General features: G+C 41.5%; 1 protein-coding gene across 1 annotated transcript; it reads left to right on the forward strand.

Annotated features, from left to right (window-relative positions):
• The first annotated feature begins 9921 nt into the window (after positions 1 to 9921).
• LOC120666351 (disease resistance protein Pik-2-like) lies at positions 9922 to 17176 on the forward strand. Its single transcript, XM_039946180.1, has 3 exons — positions 9922 to 12204; positions 12465 to 13082; positions 14995 to 17176. The coding sequence occupies exons 1-3, from the start codon at positions 11155 to 11157 to the stop codon at positions 16879 to 16881; spliced, it is 3555 nt and encodes a 1184-aa protein (XP_039802114.1). The 5' UTR covers positions 9922 to 11154; the 3' UTR covers positions 16882 to 17176.
• The last annotated feature ends 1205 nt before the right edge of the window (positions 17177 to 18381 follow it).

Here is an 18381-nt window from a genome sequence, read left to right on the forward strand (position 1 = left end):
GGCCTCCCCCTAAAATCATGATTCCCCCTTTGATTCTCTCCCTTTTTCGCTACTTCTCCCTCATGACTTGATTCACTTGGCATGTCTCCTTCTTTAGAATATAATTTTCCTTCTTGGGAAAATATCTCTCCCCCTTTGTTGGAAAACATGCCTTGCTTTGATCCACATTTCTCCCTCTTTGGAATCAAATCACCTAAAAAGTCTTGCAAAACAATATAGCTCAAGAGAAGAGTAGTAGCCTAGGGAGTTAGTTCCATGACTCATGATCCAATGATATGATATCAATGAAGATACCAATTGAAAAATTCACTACGGTGGATCACAAAATCACGAAACTAGCATGACATGAGATAAGCTCTCCATAAGTATGTGCACAAAATGATAATGTGAAAATCAAGTGCACAACTAGATGTTATAACTAGAGAGTTTAGATCATATCCTGCACGGAGGTAGCTCTAAAATAAATAGAATATGACAAAAATACCAATTGAATGAATTTAGAACCTTGCATACCTACGGGAGTAATTTGTTTACCTTGCATGTATCAATTTGAAAGTGACTTGCAAATGATACCAAATGAAGTTGAATACCAATTGAAAGTCTTTGAGGTCAAGGAAACTTGATACACCAAGGTTAAGCAAATGTATGAGCACATAGCCTATGAACTTAGATATGAGCATTTAAATTCAATAGAGCATGGCTCAATATACATGAAAGCACAATTTATCTAATCACTCTTATAGAGTTGTTTGTTCACATTGATTGTGAGAAACATTCTCTTAGAGTGTTAACTCCATCGTGAGACTACAAAAGATAAACTTGGAAACATGATAGTCTCACAATCACAAACCATAGGATGAACTCCCCCTAAATATGTGCATTTAGTGTTTGAATCACCAAGCAAATGTATGGACATTGATTTTGACACAATTAGGAAGTTTACCCTATAGCTTGTATTCATGGTACACATATGAAATACATACCTCATGAGATGCATGTACCATGAAGGGTAATCTTGTGTAGCTTTCTACACACTTATCAAACCATGTAGATTGCTCATGGGTTAGAATCTTGACACAAGCAACCCACCATATATAGCACTAGGAGATGCAATGTATGCAAACAACCTAGCAAAAAAAACAATGGAGCTACATGATACTTGAATTGAAATCTAGCTACCATTACCTTATGGGGGACTTGGGCAACAAATATCCAAGTTGTGAGCTTAGCTTCTTTGGCTTGAACCTTCACTTCAACTTGTAAGCTAAGCATCCAAATCCCCGCAGCCGTTATTGGCTTTAAGTTTTCTTTGGTACCCACACCATTTGAGGCCCCTTCATGTTGGTGATGATATCCTTTGGCACTCAAATGGAGTGGTTTCAACTTCTTTCCTTCTTCCCAACCTTGTGAGCAACCACCTTGTCATTGGTCTTCTTTTTTATCACATAGGAGGTGCTATTGCTTTTGTTCCTCCAGTTGGGCTTGGTGTAGATGAGAAAACTCTTGATTGTGAGCTTCTTTTTGTTCCTCTCATCCGGAAGCTTCTTCCTTGGTTGAGGACACTAGTTGGACTTGTGGCCTTCTTTGTGGCACTTTGAGCAAGTCACGGTGGACCCCTTCTCAAACTTCTTCACCATGTCTTCACGGTTATCTTGAGAAGGTTGGACATTGCTCTCTATGCCTTTGCCCTTCAATCTATACAAATCCTTCATGAGCATTTCCACTTCTTGCTTGAGCTCATCATTTTCCTTGGCAATGAGATCATCACATGATTCTACAACAACATTCTCATAGCATTTCTCATTGCAAGGGTTAGAGCAAGAATCATCAATCACTACATTCGGCAGGCTGGAGCTGGAGTGCTGTGAGAAAAAACATTGTTACCTGGCTGGTGGCTGGAAGCTGGAGCTGGAGGGATGTGAGAGTACTTCACTGTAGCGCTGGAGGCCTCACCACCAGCCGAACGCAGTGAATTAAATCAATGCAAGAAGTTGAAGCATCTATTCTAGAGATAGGAATTGCACAAGGGATAGTTTGCTTTATTTCCAAAGAGTCATTAGTATCATTAATGCTCTCAAATTTTAATTTGAGCTCTTCATGCTCCTCGCTAAGCAATTTGAATTTGCATATCAAATCTTCAAAATTTGTAGCAAGAGAAGCATTTAGTTCTTTGAGAGCATTAAGGTTTTAATTTCTTTTGATTGCTTCTTAATGACTTTTTGGTGCTAATGAACAAGGTCAAGAAGTTCATCAATTGAAGGAGAGTCGGGGTCATCATCACTTACATCGCTAACCATACCTTTGGGCATAAAGCAAGTGTTGGATGATAATCCCATGCGGGTGGTGAATTTCTTGTTTGATTCATCACTTGAACTTGCACTTAATTCTTCACCACCGCTAACCCATTCACCAAATATGGCAAAAGATTCATGCTTGGGCTTCTTCTCCTTCTTTTGCTTGTTCTTCTTGAACTTCTTCTCAACCTTCATAAGTTGATGGTGAGGACCATCTTTGAGGAAGACCACATACCCCATGGAGTTGATTTCCTTCAAGCATTTGTTCATTTTCTTTACTTGCTTGTAAAGGTAGGGGTTCATTGGCTTTTGATCATCACTTGAGGAGCTTTGGCATGCCTCCTCTTCTTCCTCTTCACTTGAGCTACCTTTAATGACCATGATATATTTCATTTGCAACATCTTTCGTGCCTTCATGGTTCTCACTAATAGTTTTCCATAAAACCTTAGCATTTTCACAAGCAAACACACGGTTGAACACATTTTCACCAAGAGAGTTTAAAATAGCACACTTGGCTATAGAATCATATTTCTTCTCTTGTTGACCATTGCTTTTAGATTCTTCACTCGTTAATCTCCAAACGTTTAGGCCCTTTGCTTGGAGGTGTGATTGCATCAAAATCATCCATCGTTGGAAGCCCGTGCCATCGAAACGTGGAGGAGGTCCTAGAGAATCCATCTCTTCCCCTAAAAGAGCTAACTCACTAGGCGGTGAAACCTAACTGATCAAGTGAGCCGGTAAACACAAATTAATCAATAGAATTGGCTTTCTTTGTGAGAGAAGTGAGTCCCGGCTCTGATACCACTTGTAAGGATCGGGTGCTCTAGCCTGAGAGGGGGAGGGGTGAATTAGGCACTCTAAAAAACTTAGACCTATGGCTCCAACTAGTTTGCACAAGCTATCTAGATGTGCAACTATGATTGTTCTAGTGTGAAACCCCTATCCCAAAAGAGTTTAGCAACCTATAGCCTTTCCTATCAAGAAACTACTCTATGAAAGTAAAGGCATACAAAATGCTAGTATGAAATACGGAAGCTTAATGAGCGGGATAGGAGATAGCAAACTCTTGACGCGGGTGTTTAACCCGTGGTTCGGTTGGCCACAAAGGCACACCTACATCCACGTTGTTGTAGCACTCACTAAGAGTATTGCTACTCGGCCACCAAATCTCTTCTGTGAACACAATCACGGTCACCTTGGCCCCGGGTTCCAATAAGGAGCTTCTCCACAAAGGATGGGGGTCTCCACGTCCCCCGCACAAAGTGTCGTCGCCGCTCCACACCAAGTCGGAGGGTCGATGACGTTGCCAGCGAGTTTCACAGCTCCAAGGGGCCGGCGCACCAAGCTCTTCTTTTGGTTCACTAAAGAACCACAGCACAAAGGCTCAAGGCCTTGCAATTTCACTCACTAAGAGCTAATCTAGCACTCACACTTTACAAGGCTAGTGCTAAAGGATAAGGATATGATCAATGGGCTCTTGTATGGCTTGGAGATGATCTTGGGTGTGTGTGTGACTTCTAGCAACTCCAGCAACCTTCAAATGGCCGGGGAATACCATATATATAGGCATCCAAGTCGTGGAGCCGTTGCTCCAACAGTTAGCAAAAAACTGCGTACCATCGGATGAACCGATGCCTCTGCCTGGGGTAGCGTCGGTTCATCCGGTCACTCTCAGACCCGAAGTAGCCGTTGAGCTTCTGACGCACTGTCTGCGACCCCACCGGTTTAACCGATGACATGGCGTCGGTTCAACCGGTCACACACAGCACTCAACTAGCCATTAGCCTTTTTCTCTCCTGCTGACGTCATTACACCGGTGATTTGCTCCGATGCATCACCGGTTCAACCGGTGCTGAAGGATTTTCTCCTGGGCGCTTGACATCGTCTCTGGAACATAGTATGCCCAATGCACCGATGCCTGTCGTGATGCCGTCGGTTCAATCGGTGACTCACATGATCTTCATTTGAGCTTCAGAGATGCTCAGACTTGCATCAAACACCAGGGCATCGGATCTTCCGACAACCATCGGATGCACCGATGCTTAGGCATCGGTTCTTCCAGTGCTACTGATTTCTGCAGAACTCGTCCAATTCAGCATTTCTTTGAGTTCTTTCTTCGTGTTTTGCTTTGCATGGCCTTTTTACTTCATCCCTGGGATCTAGAAATGTTCTCTTAACAAAACCATTAGTCCCATTAATTGCGTTGTCATTCGATCACCAAAATCACTCGAAATGGCATAAATGGTGCCATGTTCGTTACAGAGTGCCGCGACATTAGTTGATTCAATTTCAATATTTGTTGATTCAATTTCTTGCACCACGGCGGCTCGCCCTACCGGCGGTGAGGTAGGCCCCGCTGCCACCCCAAGTGCCGGCCTCTGCCTCCTGCCCTCCTCCTCCGCCGCCGCCACGCGTTGGATCCGTCCTCCACGCCGCCTCACGGCGTGGCGGGCGGAGGTTGAGGAGGTGCTGATCGAGGCGCAGATGCTGGTGAGATCGCTGCTGATCGCCCGCAGCAGGAGCTGGAGGTGGAGCAGGAGCCCAAACTGCACCTCCTTGTGTCCAGCAGTCCAGCTCTAGATCAAGTTGCCTGTAAGCTTTGCGTTCTTCCTTGTGATGGCAGAGGCGTGATGAGGATGAGGATGTACGAAGCAAATGCGATGGCGACGTCGAGCACATCGAAGACGTCATCACCGGCAATGTCGCTGGGTGCCAATTCATCGACGTGGTGATGTGCAATCAGGTACGCGTACGCTTCTCATCACCTCTCACAGATGCATTCATGCATGCCAGATGCTTGATAAAAATACGGATTGATAGAATTGTGCTTGATGAAATCATTACTAACACTGTTTGGTGGTAATCTACAAACACTCAAACAATAATACACTTTTTAGTTTTGATACTCTACTTACATAATGGGCTTCATAAAGGAGCAGTAGCATGTTTGATTTTTGCATGTTGTCATTTACAAAAGAAAATCAAATTCTTGAATTCGTAATAACACTGCAACGTGGGTTGGAGACAATGTTAATTAAAGATTTTCATCCTTTATAGTATAGATTAGATGTTTAGGACGGTGCAACTCACGCATGGAGGGTTCTAAGGGCACGTTTAGTTCCCAAAATATTTTGGGCAAAACTTTTTAGGAGCATTTACAACACTATTTAGGAGTATTAAATATAGACTAATTATAAAACTAATTACACGGATGGACGGGAAATCGCGAGGCGAATATATTAAACCTAATTAATCCATCATTAGAGATTATTTACTGTAACATGGCATTGTCTAATCATTGTATAATTAGGTTTATTAGATTCATCTTGCGATTTTGCCCCGGGGTTATGGAATGAGTTTTGTCAGTTATCCACATTTAATACTCCTAATTAGTGGTCAAATTTCAAAGTTACTGTAGCACAGAAAGATTTGGGGAACTAAACATGCCCTACTTGCTGTTATAATTTATCACTAATTGATTGTGGTTTACTATTTGCTGTTAATAGGTTCTAAGTTTATTTTGGTATGTTTTATAGTTCTGGGTTTTATTCAGAACAACAAAATGCATAATGTTCAGAATGAGGACCGAACTGACACCAAGTAAGATGATGAGGCACGCCAAAGCAAACAGGATGATGAGGTAAGTGGAGACCTCTATTCCTTAAGTGTTAATGTGAAATGTTGATGTTGCTATCTCGTAATTGCACTATTTAGGGGTATCTTTCATTTTGCTATCATTTCATGGAAAATATCTATAACAATTCAACAAGATGTGTTGAATTCAGACATAGTGACATGAGAGAAAGGAAGTGACAGTCAAGCAATGCTTTAGCCATTAAGTTATTCCTTAACTCTATTTTTTCTTGACACCTCTTTGATTATTTCACCATTTATCTCACAGGAAACTCCATTTAACATCATCGTTGGTTCTGATATTTGGGTAGAAGACCCTACTCTAGCTTGCATAGATGGGGAGGTTGTTAGATAAAAAACAATGAAGTACATGTGCAAATGGGAAAAAGATACCATTTGCCTTTTCTTCCCATGCTTTATGCATAAGATCTGCATATTCCTCATGCTATGACAAATTCAAATTATGTTGGTTTTTTTGTACTCGGGATTTCCTAAGGAATATTGGTGTTATTCTAAAAAGGTAATTTACAAATGTGTTGCCAATATTTTGTTTTCTTCTGGACTCAAGATATAGGCTGTATCTTTTTGACAGAATGTGGATTCTGAATTTCATCGCACGTAATGCTTTTGCACAGGATATGGAAGCTCCACCTGGAGGAGTTGATGATATGACAAGAATGCCATACTTACATGAACCTGGTGTTCTTCAGAATCTTGCTACCAGCTATGAACTGAATGAAAAATATGTGAGCTCCTTACCACCTTTGCCTAAAATCTTACACCAAATAAATTGCATAAGTTGCTCATGATAACAATTCTCTTGTAGACAAACTGACAGCATTTTGATTGCTATTGCGGATGTTGCTTACAGGTGAATTCTTCTTGTATAAATATTTATATATATATATATATATATATATATGGCAATATGGCATTTGTCAGCTAGTTTACATGACTGCTCTACTCTGATGTAACATGTGTCAATGTGAGAAACTAGGTCAAGATAAATGAAGGGAAAAGCAACTCTATATTGGTCAGTGGTGAAAGTGGTGCTGGAAAGAGTGAAAGAATCAGACAAAAAAGATGCTTATGAGATATCTAGCACACTTTGGTGGCGATCCGGAGTAGAATGACGTACAATAGAACAAGAAGTCTTAGAGGCAAGGCTGTTTAACCTTTTTCAATCATCTCCTTTCCATATGTATCTTTTAAATCGAAAATATTTGTGTTGGTTGTCAGTCTTATAGTGCTATAACGTACACAATTTCAGTCCAATCCAGTTCTTGAAGCTTTTGGTAATGCAAAAAATGTGCGAAACAACAACCCAAGCTTTTGGTAACGCAAGGTGGCTTTTGATGTACTTTAACTGCCATTCTCGGCGTGTAAAGGTGGCTTTCATTTACTTTAAATGCCATTCTCATCTGGACAATTTGGAACATTTTTTTGGTCAGTATATCATCCAGTGTGTTCAAAATTCACCAGTTTGGAACCCTCTTTTTTTTGTTAATATTCCATTCTTGTGTTAAACTTAGAACTTTTTTTTTGCAAGATTTTGAAATTTATTCTGACTCTGGTAGCAAATTTAGACATCCGTGATTTGAGTTATTTTATTTAAAATGACAGGGAGCATATGCTTTGCTCTCTCTCTCTCTCCATATATCATTATTGAAAAATTGGGGACTTATCATTTGTATTGCAGGGTGATTAGGGAAAGCACAAGAAAGGCGCGAAGATTGTACTCATTCAGGTAAATTTATATGTGACAAATAAAATATTTAGCTAAAAATTGTCATGACTTAACTGCAATGCTTCTTTCAAAATAAAGCAGAAAGACATAGGAGTTCGTGTAGACATTCTTGTTTTTGTATTACTTGAGTTTATAATTCTCTGTATATGTATTTTATTTATGTCATAGGAATTGTTTGAGGGGCACTATTTCTGTCAAGCTCAAAGCATGGATTTCTTTCGTCGCGCTAAGCCGACAACCCAACTATCATAAGGTAGATTTTGTTGTTCCTTTAAGCAGTCAATAATAATGCATTCATTCAACTTCTGTAACATTTAGGGCCTGCTTGGTTTGGAGGCACGCTGTAGCGAAAATGGCCTCTCATGCCATATTCCAATATATTGTTTTGCCGATTGATGACACACAAACACTTGGACTAATATGATTGTTAAGATGATCATTCTCAGGCTTTTAGGTTCAAGTGATGACAAAGAGAAGATAACCAAAGTTAGGCCCGAAGGGCCGCCCCTAGGGGGTTCCGCTGGTAGCACCGGAAGAACCGACGCATGAGCATCGGTGCATCCGATGGTTGTCGAAAGAACCGATGCCATGGTATTTTGATGCAGAAGGAAATCGAAGCCAAGTCAGCTTATAGGCACCGGTTGAACCGATGGTTCAAAAAGGGCATCGGTGCATTGGGCGTACTGTGTTCCAGAGACGATGCAAGTCGCGCAAGAGCCAAGTCTTTAGCACCGGTTGAACCGGTGAAGCATCGGTGCATGTCATCGGTGTAATGACGTCAGCAGTCAGGAGTTCAACGGCTACTTCGGGTTATGAGTGACCGGATGAACCGAAGCTACCCCAGCCAGAGGCATCGGTTCATCCGATGATACGCAGATTTTCTGCTAACCGTTGGAGCAACGGCTACAAGACTTGGTGGCCTATATATACGCCTCACCCCGACCATTTGAAGTTTTGCTGGAGTTGCTGGACATCCCACACACACACCCAAGAACATCTCCAAGCCATACAAGAGCATCAAGATCATATCCTTAGCCCTTAGCACACTTTGAGAGTGTTGTGTAAAGGTTAGCTCTTAGTGAGTGTGATTGCAAGGCCTTGAGTCTTTGTGCTGTGGTTCTCTAGTGAACCAAAACAAGAGCTTGGTGCACCGGCACCTTGGAGCTTTGAAGCTCGCCGGCAACGTCATCGACCCTCCGACTTGGTGTGGAGCAGCGACGACATCTTTGTGCGGGGGACATGGACACCCCCATCCTTTGTGGATAAGCTCCTTAGTGGAACTCGGGGCCAAGGTGACCGTGATTGTGTTCACGGAAAAGACTTGGTGGCCGAGTAGCAATACTCTTAGTGAGTGCTACAACAACGTGGATGTAGGTGTGCCTTTGTGGCGAACCGAACCACGGGATAAACACCCGCGTCAAGAGTTTGCTATCTCCTATCCCGCTCTTTAAGCTTCCGCATTTAATACTTGCAATCTTTGTGCCTTTACTTTCATAGAATAGTTTCTTGTTAGGAAAGGCTATAGGGTGCATAACTCTTTTGGGATAGGGGTTTCACACTAGAACAACCTAGTTGCACATCTAGATAGCTTGTATTAGTTTAAGTTTTGTGCAAACTAGTTGGAGCCTTAGGTCAAGTTTTTTTTATACCTAATTCACCCCCCTCTTACGTTAGAGCACCCGATCACTTTCACACGCTCCGCCACACCACAACTGTGGCTGCCACATGCATAAAGCTGCTGCTTGGGTCCTGCCCAGACACTGTTTCGCCGTATAAATGAAAGGCAAATCTCGCCACAGACCGTGACGGCCAAAAACAGCGCCACGAAGTGTGGCGGAGGCGTGCATGGCGTGGCGAGGTATGGCCTTCAACCAAGCCCGTACACTTACACCTTTGCACCTCCACACCCCCCCTGGTCTACAGGATGCAGCAGTTTGCAAAGGAGTTGGAAATTGTGATACCTGTCAGTTTTTTTGAAGAAGCAAACAATGCCTATTACAATTCAGTTGACAATTACTTTGCAATGCTATTACTATTTATTATTTTGTACTCTAATATAATAAATGATACACAATGATATTTTTAAATATAATTATACCTTAAACATGTGATATTTTTAAAATATAATTGTTCTTTAAATACGTGCCACAGGCACGTGCACCTCCATCAGTATCAGGTAAAAAAATGTAAGAAAACTGCAGGAATCAATTGCTCTGTTGAAGCTACGCAAGAAACTGGGCCACCAATTCCTCTGTTTACCCACACGCCCCTCTCTGTTCTGTTGCGGCCACCAGGCGGGCAGCCGGGAGCCCAGGCGGCGCCGCGGCACCCGCCTTCCTCTCCTCCCCAACCTCCTTCCCCTTCCCGACCTGCTCCCCTTTCCCACCCTCTTCACGACGCCGAGCCATGCCGAGCGGCCGGGCGCGCCTCCCTCGACGTCGACCCCTCCCCTGCCACGCAAGACCGCTGTTCCCTGCCCCCGCGCGGGCAGGGGCTCGGCGCGCGCAGATCCGCGTGCGGAGCGTGGGGCCAGCACTGCTCCAACCGCTGGGGCCACAGCGGCTCGGGCCGCTCGATTCAGCCGGGACATCCATGACCAAGGGGACGTTGATCTGTCTCTGCTTCCAAGTTTTCAACACATCACAGCCGGGTTAACATCATAAACGAGTCCTTTAAGAAATTAGTCTGTGTTCTGTGATCATCCAAGCTGACAGGTTCCGATCTACACACATATCACAAACGCACGTCTAAATAAGTTCTGTATGAGATGTATCTTTTCTATTTTTATTGTTCTATGTTAGTGACCATCTTAATTACGGACTGAAAATATGCATGGTTTAAAAGAGAAACATAATCTGGTTATATGTCTTTGGTAGGTTGTTTGCTGCGTGGCTAGGTACAAACCTACTTGGCCTTTTGCATTTCACAAATCTGAGCTATATCTAAATCGCATTGTGTGTGGAATGAAGTCAAATGATTGTCCCAACGGCACCCATTATGTGTATTTTTTCTTGAGTAATATACATGTAAGAGTGTACTAATTATATTATGTTCAAACGAGTGCCCAAACCACCTTCTTCGTTTCTCTCGTCATTACTTTTTTCGGTCACATTGTACTATAAAATGTTTACATGATGCTCTATTGAATGAGAACTCCCATTAAGATTAGTCTTGATGAAGTGTAGCTGGTTACATTAATTTGTTACAACTTGAGCTGCCCTGACAAGTGTACATAAAAATTGTCAGCTTGCTTGTTCGGTCTTCCAGGAGTCCCTATTTTTATTTGTTACGACTTGAGCTGCCCTGACAAATGTGGATAAAAAATATAATGTCAACTTGCTTGGTACTCTTCCAGACGAGTTCCTCTTGTTCTTTAATTCAACGTTGGCTTTTGGACCAGCGCACCAGCCATTAGCAGCATCAGCTCACATCCACAGATCGAAGCACACAGCACAACAGAGAGCGGATAGCTACTAGCCATGGAGTCCACGGCGCTGAGCTTGGGCAAGTCCGTGCTGGATGGAGCTCTCGGCTACGCCAAATCCGCTGTAGCGGAGGAGGTGGCCTTGCAACTCGGCGTCCAGCGCGACCATGCTTTCATCAGGGAAGAGCTCGAGATGATGCAGGCTTTCCTGAGGGCTGCGCACGAGGAGCGAGACGACCACAAGGTGCTCATGATCTGGGTGAAGCAAGTTCGTGATGTGGCCTATGATGCTGAGGACTGCCTCCAGGATTGTTTCGTTCATCTCAAGAAGCCGTCGTGGTGGCGCCTCCCGAGCACGCTGCGGGAGCGGCACCGCATCGCCAAGAAGATGAAGGAGCTGAGAGCCAGAGTCGAGGACGTGAGCCAGAGAAACCTGCGCTACCAACTCGTCAAGAGCGCTGCTGGCTCCAAGTATGCATACAGCGCTGAGCTGTCTGGATCTGCCGGTGCAACAACAATGTCAGGCATCGAGGAAGCACAGCGGCAACAGAACAAATCCACATCGGATCTCATTCAACTAATCCGCAAGAAAGACGAGGGGCTTAGAGTGATCGGTGTATGGGGAACAACTGATGTTCTCGGGGAGAAATCCATCATCAAGAGAGTATATGATGCTCTCAAAAGGAACAAGAAGTTCCAGTGCCACGCCTGGATCAGTATGGTGCGTCCTCTCAATACAGCAGATATTCTGCAAGATATTGTGATGCAATTCGTTGAAGATTCTCTAAAGGAAGAAACAAAGACACATACACCAACATATGAAGCTGAAGATCTGAGGAGGTTGTGGACCACCAAGGAAGATGATTTGGCTGATGAGTTCAGGAAATTCCTGAATGAGAAGAGTTACCTGATTGTGGTCAATGGCCTGTCCACTGTGGATGAGTGGAACCAGATCAGGCCATGCTTTCCGACTAACAACAAAGGGAGTCGACTCCTAGTGTGCACAGAGCATGTTAAAGTTGCAAGCTTGTGTGTTGAGCCATCAACTTTGATACCAGAGCACAAGCTCTTTGCTGATAAAACTCTCTATGCTTTCTACGCCAAGGTAATATTCTTCCCTAAAAGTATCTTGTTTTCTAGTTCAACTTCTCACATAACTAAATTAATAATAAATGAAATGAACTTATCTTCCTACCAACCCTCTTGCATGTCTTAATCAACAAATTGCTGCATATCGACCTGGTATGGTTGAACAAAGGAATTTGCTTGCATAGAATAGAAACTCAGTACATAAACATTTCTATGATAAAAAAAAATACTCAATGAAATAGAGAGCAACATCTAACTTGTGTGTTTATGTTGTAGGGTTCACAAGATACATCATATTCTATGGATCCGGGGCCTAGCTCAACCATAGACACTCTTGATGACAGTAACTCCGGGGATGGAAAGTGTCTCACTCGTGTGGAGACAAATTTCAGTGGTTTTAAGGAATCTAAGCTCATCGGGCGACAGACAGAGAAATCTAAGATTTTAAACTTGATTTCAAATGAGGTTAGCAAAGATTTTGAGGTTATCTCGGTATGGGGAATGGGTGGTCTTGGAAAAACCGCACTGGTTAAAGATGTCTACCAAAGCCAAGAGCTCAATGCCATTTTCGACAAGTGTGCTTGTGTTGCAGTAAAGCGTCCATTCAATACTACAGATGTTCTTAATAGTTTAGCTGAGCAACTGAGTGGTCAGAAGCAATGGGAGCATGGCATTTTAGATGGGAAAAAATACTTGATTGTTCTTGATGATTTATATTCCATCAAAGAATGGACTGATGTAGAGGGTTATTTTCCTAGAATGGTAAGAGAAAGCCGGATCATAGTTACGACAAGGGTAAAAGAAATTGCCCGGCATTGTTCGTCAAAGATGACACATATCTTGGAGCTCAAAATCTTAGAGGAAAAGGACACACTTGACCTCTTCACGGAGAAGGTATTTTTAGCTTAAATATAATTAGTCATAGAGAATGGTCGGAAAATTGCTATTTGTGAATCCTCGCACTGGTTCTCTCTATCTCTATAGTCATATTTATACAGTATTTGCTCCAAGTTATTTATATATGTATACTAAAATAACAAGGTTTCCTTGGTTCCAAAATGTTAAGGTGTTTACTTTTGTCCTGAGTCAAACTTGAGTAATCTTATAGAAATACACCAACATCTAAAAAATCAAATTACCTTCATTGGATCTATCATGCATGAAAATATATGTTTTAGTAGTTATTCGTATAAAGTTTGATTTGAGTTTGATATGGGACAAAACTAATAGGTTACATTTCAAAATGTAAGTAGTATTTACATACAAGAAGAGCAGCAAGAAAAAGAGAAAAATTAACTAGAAAGTCTAGCCGAAGACCTTTCTTTGTTTCTTGTTGGGGGTGGGGAATATCTTGCGTATAGTAGTATTATTTTCAATACTACCCTGCAAAATTTGAAAGTAAAATTCAACTTGCCTATGAAGAAACAAAAAGACAAATTGTATTATGGGGTGAAATGAACGAAATAGCATAGTTTAGGGGGTAAACTGAACCCCAGTTATAGTTTAGGGGGTTATTCAGACTTAAGCTATACTTGAAGAGAGTAAATTGAACTTTTTCCTATAAGAAAAAATTAGTCTCAGAGAATGGTCAGGAAATTGCTATTTGTGAATCCTCGGACTGGTTCTCTCCATCTGTACAGTCATATACAGTACATGCTCCAAGTTATTTATGTATGTATACTAAAATAACAAAGTTTCCTTGGTTCCAAAATGTTAAGGTGTTTACCTTTGTCCTGAGTCAAACTTGAGTAATTTTATAGAAATGCACGAACATCTAAAAAAAATTAAATTAGCTCCATTGAATCCATCATGCATGAACATATGTCTTGATCATATATATTTTATTTGTATAACTTAGTTAAAGTTTGATACGGGACAAAACTAATAGGTTGCATTTCAAAATGTAAGTAGTTACATACAAGAAGAGCAGCAAGAAAAAGAGAAAATTTTAACTAGAAAGTCTAGCTGAAGACCTTCTTTTGTTTCTTGTTGGGGGTGGGGAATATCTTGCGTATAGTAGTATTGTTTCCAATGTTTTTTTATAAAATCATGTATCTAGAGTCGATGGTAACTTGTGTTGTTTACTCTTTTTTGTTTAAATCTTTCTGAAACCTTCTTAGTCATCATCGCGCTTATTTTTTCCCCATACAAAGCACATAAAACAACAGTTCATCTTGTAATCTAAACTTTACAGACTTTGGACTATTTAATCCTTTTGCCAATTAATATTACTAGATAAAAGTTCATAACTGTTGGCTCATAATCAGCACCACTGCTGATTTTTGAACTGAACATGATTAAATGAAATCATCACTATTGATTCTAGAACCAACAGGGATTCTATATCCCTACTGGTTGATCACAACATAAACTGAAAGGTATAGACGTTTAGTCCACAAACTATCTAAGTAAAACCGCTTTCTTAGTAGGTCTAAAGCAATTTACAGACAGTGGTACTAATATATTGTTTTAGTGTAAGACAAGGCCTTGTAAAACAAACTGTACCAACTGCTAAATAGCATAGCCCTAAAAAACTGCTAATTAGCATATATTTTTTTAGAAAAACATGAACCTGACTTGAAAGAACCTAAAATATCTTATTTTCAAGTCCATACGTACATGCAAATAATTATGCAGTTTAACTATGTTCAGATATTTTTGGAACAATTATAATGCCTCAACTAATATAATATAAACATTTACCATTAAGGGCATAGGTCTGCATTGTACTGTAATCACTTCAAGAAATAAATTGGAAATACTAGTATGCGTCCCTAATGATTCTTTTAATCTGAATCAACTTCAGGTATTCGGGAAGATTACAAATTTAAATGAGGAGTTCCCTGAGTTGTCCGAGGAGGCTGAATTGATTATGAAGAAGTGTAGAGGACTTCCTCTTGCAATAGTGACCATTGGTGGCTTCTTGGCAAAGCAACCAAAAACTCCCATGGAGTGGAAAAAATTAAATTCACATATTAGTGCTGAGTTGGAGATGAATCAAGGGCTTGGAAATATTAAAAATGTCCTTAATAAGAGCTACGATGGTTTACCTTATCATCTGAAGCCTTGTTTCTTATATCTATCTATCTTTCCTGAAGATCAAGATATCAAACTAGGCCGCTTGGTGCGCCGGTGGATTGCAGAGGGTTACTCAACTGAGGTGCATGGCAAGTCTTCCACAGATATAGCTGAGGGTCAGTTCATGGAACTCATTGATAGGAGCATGATACTACCAAATAAAAAAACATATTTCAGTAAAAATGCAATTGACTCCTGCCAAGTCCATGATCTGATGCGTGATATCAGCATCTCAAAAGCGGCAGAGGAAAATCTTGTTTTCAGGCTGGAAGAAGGTTGCAGCTCAAACACAAATGGGACCGTACGACACCTTGCTGTAAGTGCCAACTGGAAGGGTGATAAGGATGACTTTGAGAGCATGGTGGATCTATCTCGTATACGATCATTAACTGTGTTTGGGGAATGGAAGCTATTTTTCATTTCTGACAAGATCAGGTTCCTGCGAGTTTTGGACCTGCAAGATACCTGGGGTCTATGTAACCATCACCTTGAGCATATTGGGAAGCTTCTTCACCTAAGATACCTTTCTCTAAAGAACTGTGATGGTATCTATCACCTTCCAGACTCAGTGGGTAACATGAGGCAACTCCAGACACTAGACATTAGAGGGACAAGTATCATCATGCTGCCAAAGACCATAGTCAAACTTAAGCAGCTGCAGTATCTTGACGTTGGTGGCTTTTACAGTGGTCCTTGTTCCTTACTTCGTAGTTTCCTAAAAAAATGTGTAGCATTTTGCGCACATCAGCCTACTACGGAGACCTGGTGTGCTAGGTGCGCTGAATGTTGGTGTGACACAATGCCTGCCTTAGCAAGGCCTTTTTCAGGTGGTGTTTCTTTGCCGAGAGGTGCGAGGAATCTGAAGGCCTTGCGCAGACTAGGTGAAGTTGACATCAGTGGTGGGAACACCCTAAAGGAAATAAAAAGTCTTACGCGGTTGACCAAGTTGAAGGTCCGAGGTATCAACAAGAAAAATTGCAATGAGTTTTGTTCCACTCTTGAGGTTCTCCACGGCCTGGAATCATTGGCAGTGTCTGCATTTAATCGAGGTGGTTTGCTTAGCTGTTTGGATGACGTATCCTCACCTCCCAATAACCTCCGCAGCCTCGGGCTGTGCGGCAATCTGGTCAAATTGCCGGCATGGATCATGGGCCTCCGGAATCTTGTGAAGGTGAGCCTAGAGAGTACGAGACTATTGGATTCTGATGACACCATGCAATTCCTTGGCAACCTACCATACCTAGCCATCCTAGAACTATGGATTGGTACATTTGACGTTGAAGGGCTCCATCTCGATTTCCTACCGCAGGCATTCCCTAGTCTAGTGGCGCTCAAGCTGACCAGGGCACAGAGATGCACAGACGACGGAGGTGAGATCAACGTCAAATCTGTGCAGTTTAAAGAAGGAGCAGCACCTAAGCTTGAGATGTTGTGCTTTGTTGATTTTGGCGATGGAACAATCAATGCTGGGTTGTTTTCTGGGCTAGCATCCCTACCAAGCCTCAAGAAATTCGAGCTGAGGAACAGCAGCTTCGAGGGCAAGGAAGCGTTCGTGGAAGACGTGCGGGGCCAGCTTGCCCAGAATCCAAACCGGCCTGCTTTGATAAAATGGTGATAATCTCTCTGGTGCCACTGCAAATACTGCAAGTCTTTGATTTATCTACCCCCTCCATGCAATTGTATCTGAACAATTGATGTGCCTCTGTCAGTTTTCCATTTCTTTACTCATGTAATGAACCGTTGATGTCTTTAGTTGTCAGAACAATTCTGAATCTGTCCAGTTAATGTCATGTCATCAGTAGCCTGAGCGGCAAATGTGTCCGCCCCGTTTGCGTCTATGTATGCACACCTTTTTTTTTTGGTGTGTGTGTGTGTGTCAAAATAACAGTTTAATTGACGAGTTTCAACCTCGATCTATTGTATTGCCTTCGGTTTAGCTAGTAGGTTTGCCAGTTAGGATTTTAGTGTGAAGCGGTGATGTATTAATATATTATATCTTTCTTTTACGCTGATTTGATGAATTAGGCATTGAGTGCCAAACGTTTTGGCTACATGCATGGCAATGTTCAGTGTCTACGTTGCATGCTCTAGGAAGCAAGAACCCTTGAAATCGATATGCATGCCAAATCGATATTTAGCCGCAATACTCCAAAAGTTTGACCACTTTCAAGAACTTAATAGCCAGATGAAAACTCCACCTTACAGAGTCTTGGAGAGACTATACTGTAATATGCAACAATTAATACTTTTATCCTTAAAAAACAAAAAAAAGGTTAGAACACAGCAATATACTTTTAAATTTAAAATAGAGAAGAAAGTATTTAGTGTGAAAACAACAAAAAGTTAAAAATATAAAAGAAGGAAATTGCTTTGGTGTAGAAAATTTGAAAGAGAAGGATTTTAGTGAGGACACAGAAAAAAAATAAATAAAAAACAGAGAAGAGAAGGGTATTATAATGAGAAAACAGAAAACGTTAAAAAAATTGTAGCTGTGGGGTTCGAACCCACGCGCACTTCATCAGTGCAGAAGATCTTAAGTCTTCCCCCTTAACCACTCGGGCAAACCAGCCCGTGACAATCCACGTTTTACACTTAGGATATTAAAACTTTCTCTGTTCTTTGCCTACTAGCCGACTATCTGGTTTGTCAATCACTATATATTTGGTACAAATTAAACCTATCTTGACTCCTTTGAATAGGTGGGAATACACTTTTGTTAATTAAACTTACAACTAGAATGCTGTATAACCTGAGAAGAATGAGGTTTATCAGAGGACTGACAAATAATATGGACTGCTTAATGTTAAGCCACCTTTGAACGAAACACGCCTTGTGTCTGATGCCAATAAAACTGACTAGCTAGTGGATCGTATCCGGTCCCACCATAATGTAGCCAAAAGATTAGGCCTCACACCACCCCTGTCACAAAGCACGGTCATTCAGGTAATCAGGTGGGTTTAAAGTTGTAAATTTCATCAAGGTCTCCAATTTAGTATAGAAAGTTTCTCCATCCAACTAAGTATGATTCTTTTTATAAATTTCTAAATATTTCACTACGAACACTCATAAACACTTTTTGTTACTACCTTTAGAGTTGATCTTATATGGTTATACC

Source organism: Panicum virgatum, chromosome 3N (genome assembly GCF_016808335.1).
Source record: "Panicum virgatum strain AP13 chromosome 3N, P.virgatum_v5, whole genome shotgun sequence".
Taxonomy (NCBI): Eukaryota; Viridiplantae; Streptophyta; class Magnoliopsida; order Poales; family Poaceae; genus Panicum; species Panicum virgatum.